Source organism: Castor canadensis, chromosome 13, assembly GCF_047511655.1.
Source record: "Castor canadensis chromosome 13, mCasCan1.hap1v2, whole genome shotgun sequence".
Taxonomy (NCBI): domain Eukaryota; kingdom Metazoa; phylum Chordata; class Mammalia; order Rodentia; family Castoridae; genus Castor; species Castor canadensis.
The window spans coordinates 11,568,588-11,587,941 of NC_133398.1; the positions used below are offsets into that span (position 1 = coordinate 11,568,588).

General features: G+C 40.8%; 1 protein-coding gene across 7 annotated transcripts in view; it reads left to right on the forward strand.

Annotated features, from left to right (window-relative positions):
• The window catches only part of Dennd1a (DENN domain containing 1A), a 463,821-nt gene that overhangs the window by 266,456 nt on the left and 178,011 nt on the right, over window positions 1-19,354 (forward strand). For 4 of the 7 annotated variants that reach the window (XM_074051037.1, XM_074051041.1, XM_074051038.1 and 1 more), the window contains exons 11-12: window positions 291-362; window positions 14,962-15,007. In XM_074051037.1, coding sequence (XP_073907138.1) covers window positions 291-362; window positions 14,962-15,007 — 118 coding nt within the window. The remainder of the gene's footprint in view (window positions 1-290; window positions 363-14,961; window positions 15,008-19,354) is intronic. The other 3 variants (XM_074051039.1, XM_074051040.1, XM_020166565.2) reach the window with 1 other exon arrangement.

Below are 19,354 nucleotides of genomic sequence, written 5' to 3' on the forward strand. Positions count from 1 at the left end.
GCAGAGATCTGCATATACACCAAAACATCTAACAGTGACTTGTGATGGGGAGGAGGAGAGGACTTTAGGATGCTTTTTATTTTATTTTCTGTATTTTCAAATATTTCTCTAATTATGAAGTATGGTTTTTATAATTGAAAATTTTTCTCTTGAAAAATCAGTATTTATTCTAGCTAATTGTTTGGCCACCATCTTTCTCATCTTGTTTGCTTAGAGGATTGGTTAGTTGTTTTACTGTTTCCTGGGAAAGCTGATACAGGATCCTCTTTCAACTTCATGTCTGACTCCAGCACTCAAGAACAGGATCACCAGCCTGCTGAGGGCAGTGGTGTTGGCAGATCCAACTTCAAAGGGAAGACTTGGTAAGGAAGGCTTCCACTGGAAAGAATTGAAGTTCAGACTCAAATTTATCAGTGCCTGAATAGGTTTTGTGAGGAGACTCTACCTTGGAAATTCCTGTGTTTATGTGACAGCCATCTCTCTCCTGATCTCTTGTTTTCACGAAAGAACTCTTTAACATCTAATCAAAGGATCGTTACAGGCCGGTGGGGATTGGTGTCTGTTAATTGCAGATGTAAGAATGATGAAATGGTAGACCCCAACAGAAAAAAACAGATCCTTCAATCAAGGCTTAATTTGATCACCTTCAGCCTGCTGCCACTGCTCTGGTCAGAAACTACAAATGTCATGAAATTTGAGTCAATACTAAGAGCTTTATTCTATTGTGCTCTGTGACTTTCGCCACACTGCATTTCATCCTTGGTGGTAAGAACCAGCAGGGATAACTAGCATTTTAAGTAAAGTGCTAGAAGCCTGAAACATGTAAATTTGAGGGAGGTTTGTTCCACTGCAGATGATTTAAATGTTAAGTACGTCCCTTGCAGGGGATACACGAAATGGAATATGAAAACTATTATCTCCTGTAGAAATGAACTCTCAATTTACTCACTGCACAGGAAGGGTGGATTCTAGTCATTTTCACTGCCAGCAGGTGCCCTTTCTATGCATAATAGACTTCGCAAGTGTAATTAACACATGAGGACCACTGCTGCCAGTTTTTCTTCAGGTACATGCTGCTCAGAGTTTTCAAGACAACAGTGTAGGCCATAGAGCTTTTCACATTGCACTTGAAGATGAGGTGTTCATTGACCTCCGGACAAAGACGTGTTAAATGGGGCTGAGACCAACACTGCTGTTAGTATCATAGGTCATGGTCCTTGGGCCCATAGACCCCCAAAAGCTATATCGCAGCCTTTGGTAGACCAGAGGCCAGTAAACCAAAGCTTTAGTTTACTATGCAGTTAACAAATGAACTTATGATACTGAGCTCCTTGCAATTAGGTGGAAGACTCTAATTGCACATTCACAAATATAACAACCAATTATCTGAGTTAACTTTAATTAGAGCTATAATCACAAATTTTAATTATCTGAATAAATCAGTTTAGTACAAATGGTTTGCCTTAAATATTCCCCAAGTTAATTTTTCCATGTCCCTTTCCATTTTGAGAGAGGTTGGTAAAGTAGAAAGTGCTTAAGTTTTGAATTCAGACAGCTCTGGATTCAAATCTCAATCTCATTTCTTATTAGAGGTATAACTATTCAGAGTCACTTTTACCCCTGTGACCTACAATGTCTTTTTCTGTAAAATGGGAATAACTTACCTGCATTGAAGAGTGGCCATAGGAATCACAGATGTTCGTCATCTGGAGGAGCCGCTTAGCTAATGGTGACTGCTATTATCACCATCACTACAACCCCGGGAGACAGGTTTTAGTTTCCAGAAGGTTTAACTCAACATCAGATGTTATTCTTGCTTCTGCTGCCTTGTGAGCTCAGGGGAAAACTTTATAATTCATCTTCTCTTTTTACCCCTCAGATTGTTTTTATTTTGATTTTTTTATTTAACTTGAGTTATTGTATGGTTGTTTTCATTTGCAGCTGTGGCATAAGAATGAAAAGAAAAGAAACAAAAGCAGATGGCAGAGAAAACGAAAGGAATAAGACATTTCCAGCCCTTATGAATATTTAAAAACATGTGCTGCTGGTTCCTTTCTAGTTTAGATCTGTGCCATTCCCTTGACTTTGAAAGTGAAAACAAGAATGTTTCTTACCTTAGCTGATGGCATCTCTGACCTTGGTCAGTATTGGGAAAGCCTTCCCATTTCGGAGACAAAAGACCAACCTGATAATGAGAATCAGCATTGCCTATAGTAATCACAGTCACCATCTACTGATATTGTATGTATAGCAAGCCCTTTCAAACATTATTGCAAATCTTTAAAATCTAATGTAAATTATTTGCTCCCTTGTATGTGTTAGGAAATTAAAGCTCAGAGAGGTTTAGTGACTTACCCACTAATACACAGCTAAGAAATAATGGAGTTAAACTTGAAATCCAAGGCCTTCTGATGTTAAAGCGTTCCTTACATCCTCCAAAGTGTCAGGGAATAAGTTGTACTTATCAGCAAGATTTTGTGAAAAAGTTCTTCTGTAGTCTTCTTGATGTCTTGCTTATTATAGATGTATGTTGTCATTCATTAATTACACACTCCTTCAACAAATATTTATAGAGCAGTTACTATGTACCAGGGACATGCTAATTAAATGTTGCTAATAAATAGTCCCAATAAAAGTCATATGATATTGCCCATATAAGTTCCTTTTTCTCCTGTCCTCCTTCAGAAGTAGTCCTAAATAAGTACCACAAACCAACTCCCAAGTTGAATTTGTATATTTGGGTTATCCTTGACTCTTGTTTACACAGTTTTGCAATGAAGTATTTTCAAAGCAACTCAAGACAAGTTTGTGTTTTCCCCCAAAGGTAGGTCAAGAGCCAAGTTCATAGCTAATTCCTGATGCTTTCTGAGATCAGGGTCAAACTGCAGAGTTAAACAGGATATGGAGAATTAAGACATAGATTTTGCATCTGAGTTTGTGAAATGCATTCTATTTCCTGCCATTGTAGAAGCCATTCTTCCTTTCAGTATAGGTATGCTGAGATTCTTTGTGAGAGATACTAGCTCTAGCCTGTGCTATAAGTAGAGTTCTGAGTCAATCCCCAACTGCTGCATAATCTTTACCATCTAGGGTTTTCAGCAAAAACTTTTTTTTTTTTTTTTCTGGCAGCTATTTGAACTCAAGGCCTTGTGCTTGCTAAACAGACCCTCTACCACTTGAGCCACTCCACGAGCCCCAAAACTCTTAAATATATCTAATCACAGACCACCCAGTCCATTTGGGATATGGGGGGCATCAGTGTGAGCACAGCTATGATGTGACATCCAGTTAATCACAGCTGGGCCCATTCTAATCACCATCTTCATTGATACAGGAAATTTTGCTAAATTAAGTGGAATTGTTGGTATTCTTGGTGGCAGAGACAAGTGTTATGTGGTAGAAAAAGAAAAATCTGGCTTTGACCCTGGCTTCCCCATTTACTAGCTTTGAGCCTCTCTGAGCTGACTGTCTCTTCTGTCCAAAGTGAATAATAGTTACTATTAACACAAAGGAGGTATTCCATAAACAGCAGGTTCTGCCTTTGTTATTCATGACTATTCTTTGTTTATATAGCCAGTGTATGTTCTTGTATGTGTATACAAGTGTGTTTATATACATATATGTATGTAAATGATCCAACAAAATCCAGATGAAATTCACAACATCCAGGTAGGATGGAAGTAGATTAGATGGACAGGTGTGACTAAAATTCTCTTCTGTATACCCACTTCTGGGTTGTATAGAGTTTGTTAAAGAATTCCAAAAAGTACACAAAAGCTGTGTATCATTTCCATGTTGCAGCAAGTACTTACAAGTACCTACTATGTCCCTGGCACCAGGCATAGGAAAATAGAAGTTCACAGATCGTTTTGAATTAGAGAAAGCACTACTTCACAAAAGAACTCAGGTGTCCAGGCAAGAGTGGGAGGACACAGAGTTTTTTTGTTCATTTGTTTGTTTGTTTGTTTGGGGTTTTTTTCATTTGTTTGTTTTTTAGCTAAGAGGCAGCAAGAGTCTAAGAGTGGCTTAATATTCAGGGATGGTATCATTGTGATAGTAGCTCACCTTGGAGGAACAGGAGGGGATAAGGACCAGGACATCTGATTCATGTAAAAGAAAGGAAGTAGAGTCTCTAGTGTAGCTGACCATCAGGAAGTGTACACACACACACACACACACACACACACACACACACACACACACACACACACACAATGTGTGTTGGTTGAACAAAGGGAAATTATAGGTTATAATTGCTGAGTAAATCCTCAACAGCAGTTTGGTTGAACGCAACCCTGACATTTGAATAGAGAGGCTGGGTAGTGGTGAGGAGGAGGTCAGGGTTGGAAAACTCCTGGGTCAAAATCCTGGCTCTGTTTTGATTTAATATGTGACTTGGGTGGGTCACATAGCCTCACTGAGCTTCATTTTCTTCATCTGCAAAGTCCTTGCCAGGAATATACTGGAAGTATCATGCCACATAAAGAACCTGGCACTACATGAGCCACTAAAAAAAATTGTTAGGTGATTGCAGTAATCTAGCCCTGGGTTGAGATTCACTCAAAATTCACAGTGCCAAGAGCCTATGGGTGAAACTTTGCACGATTTCGGAGGAAGCTATCTTCCAGGTGGAATGTGGGAGAAAACAACAAGCTCTTTGCATCATCTATGCTACAGATTCTATGAGAATCTATATCTACCTACATTATGGACTCAGAGAAATTGTCTTCCCAAGTTCTCCATTCAATTATTTTCTATTGAAGTACAATTCATATACCACAAAATTTTACCCATTTGAAAGTATACACTTCAGTTGTTTGTAGTATATTCCAACAAACTAATTCACTACTTACCATATCTAATTTATTAGATATCTAGATATGGGTAATGTTTCCTTTTGTCTGTTTGTTTCTATGTAGCCCAGGCTAGCCTTAAACTCTCAATCCTCCTGCCTTTTCCTCCCAAGTGCTTGGATTACAGGCATGTACCACCAGTGGGTAATGTTTCTAATAAAACTGTCTAATGTCACCACTAATTCTAGATCCAATAGATTGCTGTTAGGTAATATATCCTTATCATAATTTTTAAACCTTTGGAAAGCATAAACAACAAACAATAAGTGTTCTACAAAAATAAGCAGTCTGCATAGATGGTTGCCATCAGACCTTGAGTCTGCTCCCTGTAGAGGTACCCTGGAAGCACTAGTACCAGAAGGGCAGCAGGCTAGTTCTCCTCCAGTCTCAGCAGCATCACTTCATGATATTGCTGAGGTGTGCAGTGTGTCTTAGTCCATTTTCTCTTGCTATATCAGAATACCTGGGACTGGGTAATTTGTAAAGGAAGGAGGTATATCACAGACAGAAAGTCCAAGAGCATGGCACTAGCATCTGATTGGCTTCTAGTAGGGTCTGTGGTACGAAGTGGAAAAGTAGAAGGAAAAAGTGATATGTCTTGCTGAGAGGTCATTGGTAAAAGAGGAAGTACAGCAGGGAGTCTTGCTTTATAACAACTTGCTCTCAAAAACTAACCTAGCCCCGTGAGATAAAGAACTTACTCCTAAAAAATGACATTAATTTATTCATGAGCACTCCACTCCCATCACCCAAATCTCTCCCTGTGGGACACCTCCCCGCCCCCAACTCTGCTCTCAACCCCTCAACTCTGTTGAGGAATTAAGCCTCAACATGAGTTTTGGTGAGGACAAACCATCTTCAAACCATAGCACAGAGTAGGGGAATACGGTGTCCCTTTAATATGGGAATGACCCTTTCTAGGTTGGGAGATGGAATTTGTTGGCTCACTTATCCTTTGAGGAGCTCTCCTGACCACAGCCTAACTAACCACCCTCGTGGTCCTCCACCTCCTTGCTACTGTATCTGAGCCTCTGGGCCTATCCTGCTGGTCTCACTTCCCAGTCCCCACCTGCTGCCTATTGGTAAAGGTCAGCCGTCTGCCTCCCTGGCCCCAGTTTCTGATCAGCCTCCTTAGGACATAGCGGACTCTGACTTCTGCTTACCTGTCCAAGCTTGGCCTGATTTTTCCATACCCTTCCCTGGCTTGTAGCCTGGCATAGTCTAACACTTAGAAAATCCTGGAATTTCTGAGGCACAGGGTAGTGGTCTCTGCAGCAAAGATATTCTAACTATGATACTGGGGATGATAGCTCACAATACAGTGGGAGCCACAGACTTTATAACATCAGATTAGTGTCCTACCTCACAGTTGCTGGCACCAGGGAAAATGTGTGAAGCACTAGTGTTGTGCTAGGTTTTGAGTGATCTCTCAGTAACTGTGGCTCTGTCTTTCTCTTGAATATTTGAACTGGGAAGCTAGACTGAAAAGGTCATTGGATGCTAAACATCTTAGCATATGGGATATCTTTTTTTTGGTACTGGGGTTTGAACTCAGGGCCTTACTTGCTAGGCAGGCACTCTACCACTTGAACCACATCCGAATCCTATATGGGATATCTTAGTACTGGAAAAACAAAAGAGGAAATCTTTTCGTGTTATTATCAGCTGCATTGGTTTTTTTAATATGCTTCATTTATTTCTCCATATTCCTCTTTCTCGTTTCTCATTTGTTTTGTACCCCACTTATTCCTGCATTTCTATAAGGGGCTTATGGCCTGCTTGCAGCTCCCAATCTGAGACATCCCTTTTGCAGCTGGCTCTGGCCATAGTGGTTCTCACTGAATTCTCAGTAACTGTAGAGAACCTGTCTCCTGACCTTTTCTGTATGATTAACGTCTGCTGCCATGGTCTCAGCCATGGAGCCCTTCCTGATGCTTTCTGAGATTGTCTCCTTCCGGTAGACCAAGGAGACACAAAAGGGCAGCCTACTTCAGGCTTTGATGTTGACCTTCCCAGGTTTTAGTCCAGGCATTATCTTTGTAACCTGTGTTCATTTCAGTTGGGAAAAGTGACTTGGGGCTCTAAAAGGGATCTCCGCTCCCTTCCCCTGTCAGTTCCCCATGGATTGCAGAGCCATGCTCAGAAGGACAGTATCCACCCTCTCTCCACTTTCACTGATCATCGCCAGTGATATACATGTGTCTTGCATTAGCAACCATCTCCAGCATCCAGCTCAGCTCACTCTGAGCCACCTCCGCTGTTGGAGCCCTGTGTTCTGGTTGCTAAAACTGCATGTAGAAACTAAGCAGTTTCTGTCTCCTCTCCCAGTCTAGATTTGTTCCTGGTTTCCTTCAGGGTCCTCATCCCCTGCTACTGCTCATTAGTTAGAGAACCCAGGAAAGAAGTTAAATTCCTTTTTCCCCAAAGAAAAGCCTTGTTTGACTTATGGTGTTTGAATCAGTTCTACTTTGCAAGCCATATATTGTTCCTATCACCAGCCATGACCTTTGTTAAGTCATTTAACCTGAGTTGTAGGTTCCTTTGTAAGCTGTGGATATCAGCCTTCAAAACTGCTGCCCTCCTGTCTTGTATGCCACAGCACCTTTGAGTCTCCTTGCAGCATGTGTGCACATACAGTAATGTGCTTATTTAATCTGCTAGCAGTAGGCTCCAAATAGGCAGGGACCAGATCTATTTTCTTTCTTCTTTCCCAAGCCTAATGTGGTACCTGATACATGGTAGTATTCGTTGGCTAACTAATGTGGAAAACACCAAGCACACAGTAAGTGCACCATAAGATAGTGGTTTCCTCTCTTTTCCCTCCCCTCGAGCCTTTTTAAAATTCCAGCTCCTGATCACTAGTAGTTCCATCTGTTCCAGAACCCCCACCAATACCAAAATCCATAGATGTTCAAGTCCATTATGTAAAATGCCATATTTGCATATAACCCTATGCATCTCCTCCCCATACTTTAAAACATCTCTAGATTACTTATAATACCTAGTACAATGTAATGCTATATAAGTAATTGTTATTGTATGTTGTTTAGGGAATAATGACAGGAAGAAACAGTATAGAGTCAACTATTGCAATCCTAAGTACACAGTGTGCAAACAAAATGCAAGGCAAGCAATGCTCAGGTAGTGAGTGATGGAGAGAGTAAGGGGTAGAGTGGTGGAAGGCTACAGCAGGGTGTGCTACGTATCACTTCATTCATGCAGATTCAGCAGAGAATTCTTCATGTGACAAGTTCAAGTTTTGCTTTTTGGAACTTTCTGAAATTGTACTTGTAGAATCTGATCCAAGATTGGTTGAATCCATAGATGGATATGAGAGCTGATTGTAGTTTATTTTTCTCTGAGGATACCACAGATCACTTCATGATCTGTATCTCTCATGGGTTGGCAGCCAGAGGGCTCAGAACCCAATTTGTGGCCATCTGTAGATGTCCTAACATGAAATTCAAGAACTAATCTCACCATGGCTTCCTTTTTTTTCCTTTTGCCCCTATTTCTTTTACTAATTTTGGGACTGTATTGAACATATTCTTATAAATTACTTTAGATGCTGTTTAGAGTGAAAAAGAGTGTCGGTCAATTCTAGCTAGTAAGGCAAAGGACCATTGGCTCTGGCTATGCATCTACTTGCTATTTTATTTTTTAGTATAATTATCAAATAACCATTTCTGGAGTCACTATTAACAGAGTAACTGTGGACAAGTTATTGAGAATACCTTTTTCATCTATTAATATGATGGTATCAATTTATTATTTGAGGATTCCATGAGATCAGGTAACTAGAGCCTCACCCACAGCCCTTGGTATTTGGGGTATGCTCAATATGGAGTAGTGTGACTGTCTTTGTGCTCCCTGCACTGCACATGGCATCATGGTACTCTGGGAAGCAGGCAACAGATTCCTCTTCTGTGACTGACAATCGAAAGTAACCATTCAAATTAGCATGTACTTTATGCTCAGTGGGTAACCCACACTAAAGCTTGTAGCAAGGGAGGTGTGAGCAACCAACTGAGGCCATGGAGAAGTAGGCAGCACAGACTCAGTGGGGCTTTAAGGAGGTGGTACTGAGGCCTGGAGTGTCACCATGTGACTAAGATCTCAGAGGCTGTGTGGAAACTAGAGAGCACCCAGGGTGGATGAGACAGAAAGTGGAGGCTCTGGGCATTAGTGCAGCTTCAGGCCGGCCCTCAGGGAGCAGACTGGAAAAAGCTAATCTCCTTTTCCTCTCTTTCCTTGGTCATGGGAACACTGGTCTCCTGGGAAGTGTTTATGACCTCCAGTGTCTGCCTGCCATCTAGCTGCATGACCTCAGATGAGTTATTCAACTCCCCCACCCTGGTTCCTTCATCTCTGGAATGGTGGTTCCAATGGTACCATTTCACAACCAGGATCCAGGGAGAGTATGCCCGACAGGCCTCAGCCAGTGATGGCTGCTCTTGTGGACTCCTGAGCCACACTGGCCACATTAGCCCAAAGAGCATCTCTGTTGTCCTCAGTAAGACCAAAGCTGAAATGATTTGTGTTCCCCAACAAGATGTGTTGCATGGTCTTTGTTCTTGTTCTTTCTCCTATTCTTTTGTCCTTTAACCTCTCTGACAAAGGCAGGCCTCATTATTTAGAGCAGAATTTAAAGCTGTAGGCAAGCTGTGTTTATACTTTTTGTTTCTTTTCAAAAACAAGAAAAAGAAGGGCTAGGATGTAGCTTGGTTGTACAGCGCTTGCCTAGCATGCTTGAGGCCCTGGGTTCAATCCCAGCACCAAAAAAAAAAAAAGAAAATGAAAAGGAAGGAATGAAGGAAAAAGGAAAGAAGGAAGGAAAAAGCTCAAGTGAATAAGACCTCTTTCAGAGCTTTCCTTGCCTTTAAAAATAGTGAACTGAGGGAAGACTTGTGGACTCCCCTTTGCCTAAGAATACTTGGGTAAGAAGATGGGGTGCCTCTGGATAGGAAGGTGGGCACTATCAAGTGTAAATAGTGATGCTAACTGTGTATTCATACTAGGGGAAAGAAAGGAAAAACTATGGACTTTCCAAATCCCTGACTGCCCTAGGCTGTGTTCCTTCCTTCCCAGTGTCAAAGAGGGCTTGCTCACCTGGGGGTGGAGCCCTTCTCTCTTTCCTCCACTCCTCTCCCCCTTTGTCTGGGGAACCTGTATGTTATATATTTGAGCAGCTAGTGTTCTTTTATTTCACCTGACTCATTTCCAATTAGTAGCAGCTCACCTCGGGAACATAATAAAGAGGACTCTAGTTATCGGGGGGAAAGAAATTAAACAAATTGTGAAAGTGCAGTAATAATGAACGGGGACTGCAGGATCATTAATAAGCCTGCAGATCCACATGCATGCCTACTCATTGCTAGAGATAAGCACAGACTGTAGGACCTACCTGTATGAGATCCCAAGTCTAGAATCCATGTCAGGCTTGGTTGGAGAGCCCCATTCTATCCCAGCATTCCTTTCCTTTTACCTTCAGTGTGGAGTACACGCTGAGTGATGACATGGGCACAGCCTGGGCTCACAAACAGCACTGAATCTGAAGTGTCGCTTTGTGACCTTGGACAAGTTACTTCACCTTTCCAAGCCTGTTTCTTCACCTGAAAATGTGAATAATGGCACTATCTTGCAGAGTTGCCTTGAGAATTATATATGGAATGCATAAAAGTGACTGGGGTATAGTCACTCAGTTATATTAGTTCCTTTCCCCCTTAGGATTCAAAATAAAGATACCTTTCAGGTAAAGGTCATTATATTTTCACTGCCTTGACACCAGCAACAGAGCCCTATTCCTTTGCAGGGGAGAAGGAAGAAAAAGGAGCTTTCACTCTCCCACGATGTAACTGTGAAAGTCAGAGAGTGTAATAATTCCCGGAGAACAAAGGCCCAGTACAGATAGACCCTGTTCTGCTATTCAGAGATGTACAATGGCATCCTGTGATCACTGTCAGCCACATAGCAGTTGTGAAACAGTTGTCCTGGTCTGCCTGTGCCTGGATTTGATTGTAGCTGTTAATATTATCACTGCTTTAATTTAATTATGTGCATTGTTGGTTCTGCATATGTTGTGTTTAATTGCCATTTAAAATGTCTTCAAAATGGCACTGTGATTCAGCATTGAAATGTAAAGTCACTGAATGCTGAAAAGCACAGAGCAGCAAAGCAGGGTATGCATGCATTTGCTATTAGTGAAACAAGTATCTTTGCATTCATATTTTTTTAGAAGAGCCACAAACAAGTTCTTTCTCAGACATAAAACAGGAAGGTAGATGAATTTTTGTTTTGCTTTGTTACTCAATTACCCTTGGAAGGACTTGGACATTAATCCTCTGAATCACAAAATGATTCAGGTAAGTCAGACTCTGCAAAGCTTTTAGTAGTAGCTTACCCTTTATTTTGCCATATTTTCTTTTTTAATGTATACCTAAGAGTGAGAAAAAAGTTTTAAAAACTTGTCATTCTAAGTAGTCAGAAAGCAACGAATCTTTATTTCCTTGCTAGTATATTAAAATAAAGAGGAAAGGCACCCTCCAAAAGAAAGTTATGCACAACCACACAGAACTCAATGGAGCGTACAGAGGTGCCAAGAGTGTAGGGGGGGGAGTAGGAAACCCCTGTGTATATTTGTCAAGCACTTGCCATTCCTCATGGAGTCCTGAGCATCCTCATCAGCAATTTGCCAGGTGTCCTCCAGAGCCTAAACTGAACAAGAAACCCTTCCCTGAGTGAGAGGAGAGTGGGGCCAGTGGTGCAAAGGGCTTGCAGAGAACCCCTTTGGACTTGTCAGTCACTTGCTGAGGGCCGACCAGATGCTGCTCCTGTGCTCAGCACCTCGTGGTTGTCTCTAGCCCTTGCAACAATCCTGAAAGATCTCCTCTGGACATGTACTGCTCTTTTGGAAATACCTGACCAGGATACCACAAAAAATTAAAAGAATAAAACAAAAACAGACATCCCCTTTGACTTAGTAATTCAGTTCCTGGGACTTCATGTACTTGTTCATCTTCATTACAATGTTATTTACACTTAATGAAAAATTAGAAGTGACCTACTGTCTAACTATAGGGAGAAATTTCAATAAATTATGGTGTAGTCGTACTTGGCAGCATATCGCATAGTCTTTAAAATAATCTCAAAGATTGTAGAGCAAAAACCTAAGAATGGCTCGTTAAAATGATGTAATCATAGGTGGGTCTTTTTCCAAAAATGATTTTTTATAATAAAAAGGTAAAGAGGTTTCTGAGAAAATGAGTCATAGTCACAACAATTTCTAAGGTATATTGACAATAGAAATTGTTTGCAGAATGTACCTAGAATTACCTAGTTGCATATTTGGCACACTGAGATCTTAAGAGGGCTCTGAGTTACTTTTTCTTCCCTTTCCCAAATTCTACATTAGAATTTGTTAATTACATATTTGCAGAGTAAATATGTCGTCGACTCTGGGAAGTATTTAAGGGTTTGTAAGCAAATGATGATAATGTAAAAGGTATTTGTCCAAATTTGCATTTATACACAACATGGAGGCGCATGATTTCAGAATGAAGGTATTTTAAACATTTTCTAAATACAGAGCTGTTACAGTCCTAACAATACTTGGCTAAGAAACTGCATTTCTGTGATAGCTATAATTACTCTTTGGGAAATTATTGAGCTTAAAAAATACCTACTTAAAGATGCCTGAAGAATGAGCCTCACTTTCGTCCCTTTGACTTTTTCTTCATCTTTTTCAGGATTTTTTTATTGTAGGATAAAGAGGCATGGCATTAAAATCCACATATTTAAAATTCTAGAAAATATTTCTTTTACAGATAATAATACCCTGTGGTTAAATTATACTAAGATTTTTGGCTATAGTTTTTTTTTTCCTTTCTCTCACAGTAGTTTTAAAGTCTTTTTCTATATGTTAACTCGTTTGTTGGGATTTCAGTTATGAAATTCTAGTTAAAACTTATGGTCGCTGGTCAGTTGCATGCTTACATGTAAGAGCTGGAAAAGTTGATAAGATTTAGTTAAATGTAAGGATTTGAACTTTTCTCCCTCCTCTGTGCTAGGCTTTGCTTCTGGACACATTACTAAGTGGCCTTTTTTTTTTTTTTTTTCTGGAATTCTGAGTTCATCCTGCTTCCTTTCATTACATTAGGCAAGGTTCCACTAGATGAGACATTTGCAGTCTTAAGACTTCCTGCCGGGGTTCAGACTTTGTATTTTTGACATTGAAGCTGTCGTGTTCCTGAAGCTACTTAATTAGAAACACATTCATTTCAGTGCACACTGAAAAAAGCTCGGACAGCAGAGCCAGGCACACTGGGAAGTTGGAGCATTTGTGTAGCTGGCAGCTAAGCTAATGGTTTACAGTTTAAGGGAAAAAATATCACAGGGCATTTCCTTGCTTCTAGAAGCAAAGAGAAGCTGAATATGCCCAGCAGATACCTTTAGAGAAAAAATAAAAAGAAAAGAAGAAGATGATGAAAGAAAGGAAAGGACAACTCCACTTGTGCTATAGTTGTGTATAATTCTTTCTTTGGCTATTATCAAATACAAAAGTCTCCTAGAAGAATAGTTTTCAGACTGTTGCTACTAATACTCACATTTGTTTTAAGGCTCCTGAAATACATGAATTCTGAGATCTGTAGTAAGGAGGACATTTTATATTCTGGGGAATGGTGTTTGCTTGAAGAATTTTATTTGTTGAATGGTAATGAGGGAATTGTGCCATTTATTATTTTTAAATGTTCGAACAATTTTTAAATGTACATCTGATAATTAAAAACCTTGATTGCCTCACCATTGCTTTCCAGATAAAACTTTTAAACCTAGTATTCCATTGCAAGCAAACTTCTCCTGCCTCCTTGCTTACCCTCCTTTGTTTCCCCAACTCTGTCTCCACAGAGCTATCTTTGTCCATCCACTTTGACTCCCCACAGCTACTATGGAGGAAAAGTACCTGGTCACCCCAGTCTGGGCTAGGCTTTTTCCTCTAATCTCATTAAAAAAAAAAAGTACCCTGTGCCCAGTTCATAGGCTGTGTCTTATACTGGAGAGACACACTCCCCTCATGTTCCAAGAAAGATATGGTATGGGAAGTGAGCCTGGGGACTGTAGGCTCCACATCCCAGACTCAGTGTAGCACCAAGGAGGAAATGTGTACACTTGGAACTCAAAACCCAGGGTTACCACTTACTTGGTTTTATGACATTAGGTTTAGATAAATGATTTAGCCTCTTCTGTCTATTTCTTCCTTTGTAAAATGGAGGTTATACCTACCTTGCAAGGTTAGGTGGATTAGAATAGGTGAATTTAAAGGTGCTCATATAACTACTAGCACATCTGTCATTGATTGGTAACATCATAGATGGTCATGTGTACACATACACAAATGCACAGACTTCTGAAAACATAGAAAGGAATATACACTCAAATGCCCAGGTTTAAAACCTTAGAAGTTGGGTTCTCATCTCCTTGCTCAGTGACTTGAGAACCTGTTGCTTTGTGAATGAAGCAGTTAGCAGAGACTTAATGAATTGTCATGTTATTGGATGGCATGTATGCCACTTGGGTGGAGATAGTTGCTGGCAGCTTTCCACACTTTGTTCAATCAGAATGGACAATTAGGTTACATCTCTTGATGGCAAAAAAAAAAACGTTCTTTGAAACCCATTTTTTTCTATCTATGGGACCTTAACTTTTTCCATTATAATTGTGGCAATCATAGTTCCCATTTGTATCAGGAACTCTATTAGTCGCTTGATGTACATGTTACCTTCTTCTAATAACAGCATGCCTGGTAGAGTCCGGTGTCCCATTTTGAAGATAAGGTGACTGAGGCCATACAGCTGCATAGCTGCTCTTTGAGGACTGACACTGAATGTTCTTCCTCCTACTCATACTGTTTCCAGTGTTGCCCTCATTTTGAAATTCTGATGAAGTTTCTAGGCTTGGGAACAAAATGTCATATTAGGATTTTTGTTGTGAAAGGAAATGTAACTGTGCATACGTTTATTAAAACAGTTTTTCTTCAAATAGTGAACCATCTGTAATTTTCTGTCAGAAGCAACAGACATTAAAGCAGTTGTGTGTCTGTTTCTCTTCACAGTGCTCCCATGCCCTACCTCATAGGAATCCATTTAAGTTTAATGGAGGTAAGTTGGCTTCTTTCTTCTCTGATTACTTGACGTGGGGTTCTGTTTTGCTTTGTGAGGTGGAAAAACTCAGTCTCCAGATGTATAGCTGTGTAACCAGGAGCAGGATGCAGCAACAGCTCCTGTGCATTCCCCTCCCAGGTGCACAGAGCTGAGGGTTTGACTTAGACCCTTCCCTCTGGCTCTTGTGTTCAGGGCTCTTGCACTTTGCTTGGAGGCAGTAGATTTTCCTGGGTGCTCGAGCATGTGAGAGGTAGGGGGAGAGGGAGAGGGTTCTCTGAGAGTTTAGACAAGAAAAGAGAGATTCATTTTTCATAATGATGTTCATTCTGAATCCCTATGACAGTGTTAACATTGTTCACTGTAAGAAATGTGATGTATATTGAAGTATGAAGAAAAAAATTAAAACTATTCACAATGCCATTACTCCAGATTGAACTACCGTTAGCATTTTACTATTTTTCCTTCTAGTCTTTATTCTGTGAATATCTATTTTCTATAAATGTGTTTAATTGATATGTGATATATAATTTTATGACTTTATTTCACTTCACATTATTGCATGGGAATTTCTCCATGTTTTTATCTACTCTCAGTCACAGTAATTTTCAGTTTGCTACCTGTCATTCCCACTAATTTGGATATAGTGCAACTTGATCATTTTCCTACTGTTGGATTCTTAGGTTGTATATATTTTTTTCACTATTATAAATAGCATTTCAGTGACCATCTCTACCCATAAGGCTTTATCTGCGTTTTGACTATTTCCTTAACATAGAATCCCTAAAGTAGAAATGATTGGTCAAAGCTAGGAATCTGATGCCAGATTGCTTTCTGTGTGGCTGTACCAATTAGGTAACAGTGCTTTTAAAGGACTGTCCTGTGCCTGAGGTTGTACACATGAACCCCAAGACTACTTCTTCTGGACAGAGCAGAATTGGGTGGGGGCTGGTCAACTTGCCTGTGTGGCATAGGAGATGAATTCTGCAAGGAAAGCATCAAGCTGTAGCCTTGTCCGCCTGCAATGGTGCTTTTCATGTCTTAAAGGAAGTGCTACTTCTCTCTTCTGTTCTCCTCATTTCACGTCGACGAGGACCACCTGCTTCTCCACTAACTGTTGCACACTGTGCTATTGTGCTTACAAAAATGAAACAAGTTGGTTATCGAAAAACCTGTTTGTTTGACATTGAGAATCTTGATCAAAATAGACCACAGAAATCTGCTCAAATTTCTAATTTGACAGGACGGCCATGTGGCTCCTCCATTCTGTTAACAGTCCCTCCCTGTCATCACCCAGCCCTAAGCACATACAGTACACAGTTTATGGACTATCTTGGAGGATGTATTTAGATCAGATGGAAGAGATTTCTTATATGTTTTACCTTTGTTTGTCAAGTTTGGGGGGTCTGTATGAAAAAGTTAAAAGTGAATGCTTTCTAATGGACCTTCTGTGCCAGTTGCTGTAGAATTTCAAACTCTAATCTAAAAAGATTATTTGGTCTGTCATAGTCCCCAATTCCCTGCTGCCTGCCCTTCTTCCTTCTAGTCTGCTTCAGCACAGGTGCTTCAGACTGCTTTTAATGTCCCAGTATCTTCAGCATTCTCTAAGTGTCTAGCCTTAGTTTGCTTCTCTTCTCTACATGCCCTCCAGTCATCTTGTTTTAAGGCTTTTTGCTTCAGCTACCAAGTCAAAGTCAATGACTCTCACAATGCTCTCCCTCTCTCTGAATGCCAGTTCCAGAGTTTCAAGTATCAGTTGAGTTTCACCTAGATGTACTACAGATGTCTCAGTCTTTCCCCAACAATTTATTATCTGCACAGGTACACACACACACACACACACACACACTCTCTCTCTCTCTCTCTCTCTCTCTCTCTCTCTCTCTGAGCAACTCCACTTCCCAGTCCCTCTGAATGGCACCATTGCCTGCAGAGGCACCAGAGTGGGCCACACTGCTCATGGCTGAGTGCTTCTCTTCCTCATTCATTCTCTTTAAATACTCACTCAGCCTCTGAAGTGTTTCTTGTTCTATTCCTTCCTGACTACCCTCACTGACAAATTTTCTTTGCTTTCTTGGATTCTTGCAAAGCCTTATTTATTCGATAACAAACAAGGGCATCATGCTTGGTCCTGGAGGTGTTAAGATGATCAGGAATCAGTCCACAGTCCCTATAGTTGCCTTCCACCTGGCCACTACTTTAAGTGGTCCACCTTCCATTCTTGCTGTGCACTGCCCCTGAGCTCCTCGTGCTTTCTCCACTGCAGTCAACCCTTCTCCCTATCACTGCAGGAGCACTTGTTAACCAGGACTAACAAGTCCCTAAACAGAGACATGTTCCCACATGTCTGAATGGATAAGCTCTGCCCTTCTCTGGCTCTTCCAAGAAGTCCTTCATGTTGTTGTCTCCTTTCACTTATGGCACCTCTTGCTCTTAATTGCTTGCTTTCCTGATTCTTTCTGTCATTCCTTGGAGCATGAATTTTTTGGGAACAGGACTGTGCATCATTCACTATGGTGGCTTCAGCACTGACACCAAGCAGGTGTATTGCATGAGTGTCAGCGTTCTGAGAAAGGTAGAGTGAATGCCTGGGACGCATTATTTGGAGCACATTTAGAGACTCTCCAACAGGCATCATGGTTTGCAGGCAACCCAGTTCCACAATTTTATATAAAGACAAAGGAGGTAAATATCTTACTTCTTATGTTTGTAAGTAATGTAAAAGGCCTTTTGCAGTAAAACATACAGTGCAAGGAATGCATACATTTTGAAGCTAAAACTTGAAACAGAGTTTTTTATACTTAGGTAAATGCGTAAAGTCTGTTCTGTCCAGCCTTTAAAGAGCTTTAAGTTCAGAAAGCACTGCATTGGCCCTGTTGATTTACTGAGGTAAATCATTGCTTTTTGTTACTGTGCTGAACTGCATGATCAGCACCAAAAGAAAAACAAAACCTGTAGTTGCCCCACCCTTGAACCAGCTTTCTGAACAAAGAACCATTTCCTGCATGCATCGGGCATTGGGCAGCCACCACTACCAAATGTTGGCATTCTGTCTCCTGATCTCTTCTGGATTTGAGCTCAGACTCAGAGGGCCCTACTTCTGCTTGCCAATTGGATTTATCTGGCTCTGTGCCCTTCAGTGCTAGAAATGCTTCCCCTGAGATTTCCTGCAGGAACGTGAGCTGTAACACTTGGGGAGGACCTGGGGCCAAGGAGACCTCTTTAAGGAAGGAGCTGAGAGGCCCATCTCCTCTCACTACACTACTTTTCTTACTGGCAATTCAGCAAAAGGCTTATTTTTGACTGTCTTGTTATTTTTTTCTTGAAAGCTATAGGCACCTTATTATGCCTTTGCATATGTGCCAGAATTTTTTAAACTTCAAATGAATGTGGCAGATGTTCATAAAAGTTTAGAAAAAGCTACCATAGGAAGACTTTTTAACCATTTTTATGACACTCAAATTTGTTACACAAAAAGAAATATAAATTCTAACCTATTCTCATTGGAGAAAAGGTTATTTTGGGGAGAGACCTACTTCTAGTCTCCAGGCTTGAGCAGGATGCCATTGCTTTTTGTTAACTGGTAACCTTGTCACTGTGAAGAGTCCACTTTCCTTCTGAAGTGACATGTTTATAGCTGATCATCATTCTCTCTCCTGCCTTTTGATAATCTTGCTCTCATTTAAGCAGTTCGAGGCTAGTGGCAAGTTAGCAGAATAGCCAAGGGTTTGGCATAGACCTAGCTGCTTCTTGGAGAGAATGATCATGTTAGTTGGCAGCTAGGAAATCCCAAAGCATGGCCAGATTACACACTGACTATTTCCTTTCATTCAACTGATCTCAATTTAGTTCAAGAGACATTTGTGCGGTCCCCCTTCTGTGTCATATCTGGTAGCAGGTGCCAGGTCATGTCTGGTAGATGGTGCTTCACCTATTTGTAAATGAAAATCTCCTCCTAAGCTTCACAAACAATGCTTTGTTTGCAGATCTCAGAGTGGCACAGGGATGTATCCAGAAGGTATCTTATGTCACTTCTGGTGGTGGAATAGTCAGGAAGCAGGAGGAAAAGGGAAGCTTCAGGCTAGCTTGTAAATAAAGCTCCACCTATACACAGTGGCAGGGAGGTGTGGCACTTTAGAACGTGGGCCCTGGAGTCTGGCATTCCTACTTCCTGCTCAGGTGATGCTGGGTAAGGTTACTGACCTCTGAGCCTCTAGAGTGTTCTCTCACCTGTTAACTGAGGGTAGTGAGTCATAAGACAATGCAGGTCAGATGCCTAGCACAGTGGCCAGCACATAAAGAACTCCACAAAGTCAACAATTGTTATGGTTTCTATTTATTCAGTAG